The 8890-nt window shown below is 36.6% G+C and overlaps 1 protein-coding gene across 1 annotated transcript; it reads right to left on the minus strand.

The window, feature by feature from the left end:
• Nucleotides 1-670: 670 nt before the first annotated feature.
• On the minus strand, nucleotides 671-1458 carry LOC137824895 (histone-lysine N-methyltransferase trithorax-like protein). The gene has a single exon (XM_068630573.2). The coding sequence runs from the start codon at nucleotides 1369-1371 to the stop codon at nucleotides 880-882; it is 492 nt and encodes a 163-aa protein (XP_068486674.2). The 5' UTR covers nucleotides 1372-1458; the 3' UTR covers nucleotides 671-879.
• Nucleotides 1459-8890: the final 7432 nt, after the last annotated feature.

The following is an 8890-nucleotide window of genomic DNA, read 5'->3' on the forward strand; positions in this document are numbered from 1 at the left end:
TATCTTTGAAATCGAAAACTTTTCGAGCTTGAGTTAGGCTTAAAGTCTACTTCTTAATATGGTATTAGAGTAATTTCGAGTCTATTCTAGCGATTGATTGTTGGGCTTATCAGGCCACCCACTATCGGACCATTATCGAACCACCCATAATATATAGTCCTACGCACGAGTTGGTAGTCTCGGCGTGAGAAGTGTGTGTTGGAGATCCCACATCTACTAGAGATTAGGACATTTCATAGTATATAAGTGGGTGCAAACCCCACCTTATAAACTAGTTTTATGAGGTTGAGTTAAGATTAAAGTTCACTTCTTAATAATTATTTAATTTTATATCCATTTTAGTGTTCCCCAAATCTATGTTATAGTTAAATAATATATTTTTCTTTATGTAAGCTTAGTCAACACTACCTTGTAAATTTGTGCCCCATTGAAAACCGTCTCTAATGCATAGCCACCAAAAGATTAACTTCCATTTATATTAGAATGCTAAGCCCACACTAGCCCTATGTAGCACCTCTCTTTTCCTTTGTATCGCTATTTTGAAAACTCTACTATCATTATTTTTTGTAATGAAACATAGTAAATCATCAACTCTTATGTTAAAATGAGTTAAACACACTCATATGTATTTATCAAGACCCATTCACTAAATACAATAACATTAAACATGTATACTACAAATTCAATAACATTTATTATTTTTATATTTATCCAACTGACTTAAGCTCAAAATAACTCTTAAGTATACCTTCATTCAAACTCAAGACATATAAATGCAACTATTTAAAAAAAAATCACAAAATCTACATAAAGTAATTAGAAGATAGTTGCAAGATAGTAAGAGAGGTTCTTCTCGACTCGTGTAACAACATAAACTAATCAAGAAGAAGATTCCACCAAAAGCCAATCTTCATCTTCTTTTTCTTCTCGAACTTGATCCATCCGAAATGAAACCCCCATTTCAGAAGTGCATTTGTTATCATTCTTCTTCTCCCAATCATAATCATCTTTGCTGCCCTCATCTGCCGTGTAATCATTAGAAATATGGTCAAGTGTCAGCGTCGCCGACAACCCAAAGAAATCTGAATCGGGTTGATCTAGGACCCGCCATTGTTTGTGTTTTTGAGAACCTTTGGTTTTACCCTTGGACTTGCAAGCTGGGTGGAAGTGGCAGCCGGTGCAATGTGGTTTGGCACACTTGCCGGTGAACTTGGAGTGATTGGTTGGTTTAGATGACACCTTGACGAATAATCCAGCAGTGGGAGGAGAATCAAACTGGGTGATGATTCGGGTATTGGGTCTCGGGTTAACTGGAGTTGGTAGGATCCGATAAGACCTCACCATTCCATGTTGACGACCCTCTCTCTTCATATTTGTTGGTGAAGGTGTGGGCTAAGCAAATTGAAAAAAGAAAAAAAGAAGAAAAAAAAGGCTAAGAATTGAGGAATTGATGAGAGATGTGGATTTTCCTATACCTATATATAGTGTTTGATTTGGGACGGAGTTGAACTTGCGGAGCAAGTACATTGGGATAAACTTGTTCCTCAAGTACTCATGCATATATTTTTTGACAACTCATTCTCATTAAATATACTATACAATGCCTTTTTTAATCATTTAAGATGTATTCCCTTTCTTCTTCTTTCTTATTTATTTCGCCTTGATTTTTTATGTACATAATATATAATTTATTAATATTTTAAGGTTCTGAATAATTTGAACCATAGTTCATCATATTAATTATTTCTATATAAGAGTTTGGTTTCTTTCACCTATATCATGGGGATTTTTAAGGTGCAATTTTATTAACGAGTAAAATTTTTAAAATTTTTTAAAATAAATAAATCATATTAAAGTGATATGAGTTAAAACGTGTTTATATTGAAGTTATGTCGCTTTGTATGACTTTAATTTTAACATGTTGATATATTTTTTTATAATAAAATTATATCATATTAACACGATTCATTTATTTTAATAATTTTTTAAAATTTTATTTATTTTAATAATTAATATGTGAAATTATACTTATTTAGTAAAAAAAGGTATTTATTATTTTTTTCTTTTATTTTTTTAATTTATAATTTTTTTATATATTTTTAAATTGGTAGTTCTTCATGGTAGAACAAAATAACAAAATAGAACACCCACGTGAGTAATTGTAAGTAATTACAATTCAAGCATAGAGTTCTAAAAATAAAAGTAAATAAAATGTAAAATGGTAAGAATATTAACAAACTCAAGTTATTATTTTAATTTTATTTTATAATATCGCATAAATTTAATTATTTTATAAAAATAATTATTCTAGTAATAGGTCTGTTAAAGTCAGTGTTCAATTTTATGGATCTTACATGTGCAATTACTGCACTACTGCATATAATTATTTAATTACGTACCGACAACTTGTTTACGTTGAATAAAAATGTGAAAGAAAGAAAGAAATGTGTAAATGGATTCTGCTATATATTGTTGTTTTATATGAACTTTTACTCAATATATTATTTAAGCAAAAAACAAATATAATTTATGATTTTTTTTTATCTATAGTAACAATATTAAATATTTCTATTTTTTGAGTTTTTTTTTTCAAATACTTATATAAACTAATAAGAGTTAATACAGGCATTAGATTCTGAAAAAAAAAAATATCTTAACACTTACTTTTTCAATTACTTTTCATAAAAGGCCAGAAAAATATATTTCTGTTATAACTCTCTCTTATAAACTAGCTAGTAAAACCAATATAATGGTACTAGCTAGTAAAACCAATATAATGGTTTTTGTGTAGTGAGGAGACACAAAATGATATTACAGTAATTTTTTCCTTGGTTAAGTTCTTTCAATATTTTCTTCTTTTTTCTTTGTCTTTCTTCCCCCTCCTATCCCCCATGGTAATATTTTTGGTGTTTTCATTGAGTCCTCTACATGCCTCCCAAACAACCAAGGATATGGAGGATACCCTCCAAGCCATCTTTAAAAACTGGCCAACCTTCAAGCTCAACTAAACACCACACAAGAAAACCAGAAGGGTCATTACTTGACTGTCCAAAAAGATATGGAGTCCCGATAAACTACTTTGGAATCCAAACATGATACACTCACCCATACCCTCAATGGTCTTTTTCCAACCTTGTCCTCACAAACCACCACACTTTCGTCCCATACGAACTCAACTTCTCCTTTTAATCAATTTTACATGGATGCCACTTCTTCTATCTCAACCCCGACTGGGAACAACAATCACACTGCTTACACTACTACAACAACTACAACCATTCCACCATTTTCTTCTTCTCCTATACGACCACCAAAAATACAACCATCTTTCTTTGATGGAACTGGCCCCTTAGACTGGTTATTCTAAGCTGACCAATTTTTTCAGTTCTATAATATTCCTTGGGATTCTCGTTTAAGTATGGCTGTGATTCAAACCAAGTAGCTACGAAGATGACCAAGGAAGCAAAAGACAAGGCACATGGTGAGCAGTCATCTCAACGAACAATTCAAGACCTCACCAAGGATCTTATGGACCTCACCATAAGAGATGGGCATAAACTGGAACACCAACTATTCTTCCTTCTGGTCTTCTTAAAAGTTAGAATATGTTGTAAATAATTTGGGCTCACTTTAGGGGTCCAAATAGCAAATATAGGCTAGAATAAGGTGCCTTTAGCATAATAGGGGGTGTAGTTATCATTTTAGCTTATTCCTAGCCCTTTAGGAAGGAAATTTGACCTAGTTTCTAGAAGAACAACCCTATGGTGCGGTTTTGACTTAGTTAAACCCTAAGGCTGCCCCTTTTTTAGTGTTTCACATCCTACCCTTGCTTCTTGTTCTCTAAGGCTCCTTCACCAATAAATAGGAGGCCTCCCTCATTGTATTTTACAAGTTGAATTTTGAGAATTAAAGAAACTCTGCACAATTTGTGAGAGCTTATAGTGAGGCTTGTTTCCTCTTTTCATGGTCTTATCTTGAATAGTGTGAGGCTCTCAAGTGGCGGCCCTTCCACTCATCTTGGTGGCCTCCACACCCCAAGTGGCGTGATCATCCTCACCATCCCTTCCCTAAGTTCCTTCTTCCATTTTCCTTCCCATTTCTCCATTCCATTTATGCTATTCATTTTTGTATTTGTCTTTGAATTGTGTTCTTGGGTTTTGGCTCATTTATTGAGTATGAATCATCATTTGGATTGGTAATGACCACCATTGATGCTTACCATGTTCCCATTTCATTTTCGCAATTGCATTCCATATTCACTATATCTTGTTTTTCCATCTTTGCCTTTGTGAAGTGAACCTTCACACTTACTTAACCATTTGGTGAAGTTCGTGTCCAGTGAGAATCTTCCTTAGATCCTCACCATTAATTTTTAAAATCTCAATCTTAAGTAAAGTGTCACATCTAAAAATGGCTAAATCTAAAATCAACTCACATTGATGGAGATGTGCCTTCATAGTTTTCAGATGTTTTTGGTGAATGGCGGAAGCATCATGGATTGAAGATGAAGCAAGGTCCTCCTAAGAGTGGTGGTGACCTTGAAGGTGCATGAGAGGTAGGGATTGAGAGTGGTGAGGCCAATTCTACTTGGAAAAGGGAAATTTGTGAAGATTAAAAGCCTAACTTAGGAGGTTTTGGGCAAGAAGTGAAATTGGCACAATTTGGCAGCAATTCACTAAGTATATTAATCTTGCAAAACAAAGAGCCAAGGCACTCCTTAAATAGCTAAGGAGGCCGGTTTACACAAGGCACAAATGAGAGGGAAATTCAAATGTTGGGCACATGGAGATGGCGCCTAAAATTCAGCACATGGGAGGTAGGTTCTAGAATTCTATCATGTGCAATGAGCTCTAGAATCCTTACGCTCCTCCTTGGGCGAAGGTGAGCCGGTCCTAAGTTTAATTAGGAGTAGGAAACTCTAATTAAACTTAGGTTATCATTTTAGGTACCATTTTGCATGTTCAACAAAATTACAAAAGAAATAATCTATGCTACTTTTGACAAGAATGTAAAAGTCTATTCTACGCTAGAAACTTGGCTTCTTGGAGCATGTAGAGGTAGGTCTCTCTGCCATTAGTAGCAGTGTTCCAATCCTCTTCAAGCTTTCTAGCCATGGCCCTAGTAGTTGGCCCCATATGACTGGTGGTTGGCTTTCAGTTGTAGTGATGCTTGACCCTCTTCCATCACACATGAGGCTGCCTTTTACATTCGAGGTGATGCACTTAGTTGGTTTAAATGCATGTACCAAAACCATCAACTTAGTGATTGGATCTCTGATAGTCACGCTCTTGAAATTCGCTTTGGGTCGTCAACCTATGCTAATCATCAGGCCGAGTTGTTTAAACTGGGTCAAAACACCACAATTTCGGAATATAAAAAAAGTTTTGAAAAACTTTGCAACTGAGTGTTGGGCTTAAATCCTGAGATGATACTTAACTGTTTTATATTTGGCCTCCTTCCGGAGATTCGAAAAGAAATAGTTGTTTTGCAACCCACTTCCATTACCCAAGCCATGGGCCTAGGCAAGCTTTTAGAATCTAAAATCAATGATTATAAACGGTCTTTCCGTTTTTCCCATACTTTACCCCAACCATTTATTAGCCCCACCATGTCCCTCTCCTTCCACTAATACACCACCACATGCAACCCCTCCCATCCCTATAAAAAAGAATCACATCAGCCCAACTTCAAGAGCGTAGAGTCATTGGTTTATGTTATAACTATGATGATTTTTTTTCTAGGGCATAAATGCACCACCCATCGTTTTCTTCTCTTACTAAGTGAAGATTCCCCAGTATAAAACGCTATAGAGGACTACCCTAGCACTTTCCATGGCATGCCCACAGATCCACCTACACACATTCACCTCTCCTCCTAAGCCTTATGCGGAGCTCCCTCAGCCCACACTTTTACCTTTGATGGATACATTGGCCATCTATTACCATTCTAATAGATAGAGGTAGTTCCCATAACATTGTCTAAACATGTCTAGCCTTTCACCTCCAACCTTGCACCATTCCTATCACCCCTTTCTTTGTTATGGTTGACAATGGAAACCGAATTCAATGTTCCTTTTTTTGCCCAGATTTCCTAGTTTCTATAGATACTCACACTTTTCCCATTTCCTTTTACCTCCTTCCTATCGAAGGTGCTGATGTTGTCCTGGGTATGGACTGGTTGCACTCATTGGGCTCTTTAATGGCTGATTTTTCTAAACCACAAATATCATTTACCCACAATGGGTTACCCATTACCTTACACGACACACCCAAACTTCTACGCCGTCAGTCTTCTTTCACTCATCTTTGCCACCTTTTACACACAAATGAAATTTCTTCTCTACACCTTATCACTATTGGCCCACTGCCATCACCTCCTTCCCCATACAAATTATCCAACGACCCAGATATCTCCACACTTTTAAAAGCATACAACTCTGTTTTCTCTTCTCCCCATGGATTACCCCCAAAAAGGCCTCACAACCGTCATATTCCCCTTCTTCCCCAATCTGCCCAGGTTAACATTACCGCTACCCACACACTCACAAGTTGATGTGAGTTGATTTTAGATTTATCCATTTTTAGATGTGACACTTTACTTAAGATTGAGATTTTAAAAATTAATGGTGAGGACCTAAGGAAGATTCCCACTGGACACGAACTTAACCAAATGGTTAAGTAAGTGTGTATGTTCACTTCACAAAGGCAAAGATGGAAAAACAAGATATGGTGAATATGGAATGCAATTGCGAAAGTGAATTGGAAACATGGCAAGCATCAATGGTGGTCATTGCCAAACCAAATGATGATCCATACTCAATAAATGAGCCAAAACCCAAGAACACAATTCAAGGAAACATATGAAAATTAAGAGCATAAATGGAATGGAAAATGGAAAGGAAAATGGAAGAAGAAACTTAAGGAAGGGATGGTGAGGATGATCACGCCACTTGGGGTGTGGAGGCCACCAAGATAAGTGGAAGGGCCGCCACTTGAGATCCTCACACTCTTCAAGATAAGACCATGTAAAGATGAAACAAGCCTCACTATAAGCTCTCACAAAATATGCAGAGTTTCTTTACTTATCAAAATTCAACATGTAAAATACAATGGGTAGACCTCCTATTTATAGGTGAAGGAGTCTTGGAAAACAAGCAAGAAGGGTAGGATGGAAAAAGGGAAAAAATAGGCAGCCTTAGGGTTTGACTAAGTCAAACCCGCATCCTAGGCTTGTCCTTCTAGAAACTAGGTCAAATTGCCTTCCTAAAGGGCTAGGAACAAGCTAAAATGATACTTACACCCCCTATTATGCTAAAGGCACATTATTCTAGCCTATCTTTGCTATTTGAACCCCTAAAGTGAGCCCAAAATTATTTACAACATATTCTATCTCTTAAGAAGACCAAAAGGAAGAATAGTTGGTGCTTTGGTTTATGCCCATCTTCTTTGGTCGGGTCCATGAGATCCTTGGTGGGGTCTTGAATTGTTTACTGAGATGAATGCTCGCCATGTGCTTTGTCTTTTTCTTCCTTGGTCATCTTCATAGCTACTTGGTTTATATCACAAGCACACCATGACTTCCTTCATTCACGAAATGCTTAAAGAAGGCATTATCCATCCTAGCACAAGTCCTTTTTCATCCCCAATTATCCTCATAAAATAGTGATGGAACCTGGCGTTTTTGTGTGGATTATAGAGGTCTAAACGCTATTACAGTCAAAGACCATTTTCCTATCCCAATTATTGTTGAATTGTTAGACGAATTGACCTCTGCCAAGGTTTTCACCAAACTTGACCTACATTCAGGCTACCATTAGATATAACTTAATCCTACAGATTGCCACAAGACAGCATTCAAATATTTTGATGGCCACTATGAATTCCTAGTTATGCCATTCGGTCTTGCTAATGCCCCATCGACCTTCCGTGCAGCCTTGAATGATTTACTCAGGCCCCACTTTTGACACTTTGTCCTAGTTTTTTTTATGACATTCTCATTTACAGCAAGTCCGTGCAAGAACATATTCAACACCTCACATTGATCCTTCGATTACTAGACACTCATAAATTCTTTGTTAAGGAATCAAAATGTGTATTTGCTACCACCAGGGTCTCATATTTAGGCCATCTATTGAAAGGTGGCACAGTGGCTCCAGATCCAGATTAAATTCAGGCTATCTTACTTTGGCCTAAACCTATATCCTTTACTATCCTATGGGTGTTTCAGGGTATTACAGGATTTTATCGAAAGTTCATCCGCAGTTATGCCACTCTTGCCTCGCCACTCACGGATTTACTCAAATCATCAACATTTATATGGGCTACAAATGTGCAAGAGGCCTTTACAAAACTGAAAAATATTCTAACTACAACTCCTGTGTTGAGTCTTCCACATTTCTCCATACCATTTGAGGTTGAGACAGATGTTTCCAACATAGCCATTGGCGTTGTGCTGTCCCAAGAAGGTCACCCCATTGCTTTCTTCAGCAAAAAAACTTTGTCCAAAAATGCAAGCTAGCTCAGTATATGTAAAAGAAATACTAGTTATAACAAAAGAAGTCAAAAAGTAGCGTCATTATCTCATAGGTACGCATTTTACAATAATAACATATCAACAAAGTCTAAAGGGGTTACGCACCAATGCATGCCACACACCGGAACAACTAAAGTGGGCTACCAAGATGTTAGGATACAATTTTGGCATCTGGTACCGCCCAGGCCACCAAAATCAAGCTGCAGATTTCTTGTCCTGCCCACCACAATATCTCCTTTTTGCATAAAAGGTGTTTAATGAAAGTCCTTTGAAAGAGATTTTCGTTTATGTTTGCTTCGTGAACAAATGAATGAATTTTTGCCTGAATTCTCTTTTGGCACCAAAAAGGAAAAAGATG

Source organism: Phaseolus vulgaris, chromosome 8 (assembly GCF_051622355.1).
Source record: "Phaseolus vulgaris cultivar YP4 chromosome 8, ASM5162235v1, whole genome shotgun sequence".
Classification (NCBI taxonomy): Eukaryota; Viridiplantae; Streptophyta; class Magnoliopsida; order Fabales; family Fabaceae; genus Phaseolus; species Phaseolus vulgaris.

Excerpts from the sequence above, each read along its gene's own strand:
- LOC137824895 (XM_068630573.2), bottom strand. The coding sequence starts at position 1,371 with ATGAAGAGAGAGGGTCGTCAACATGGAATGGTGAGGTCTTATCGGATC.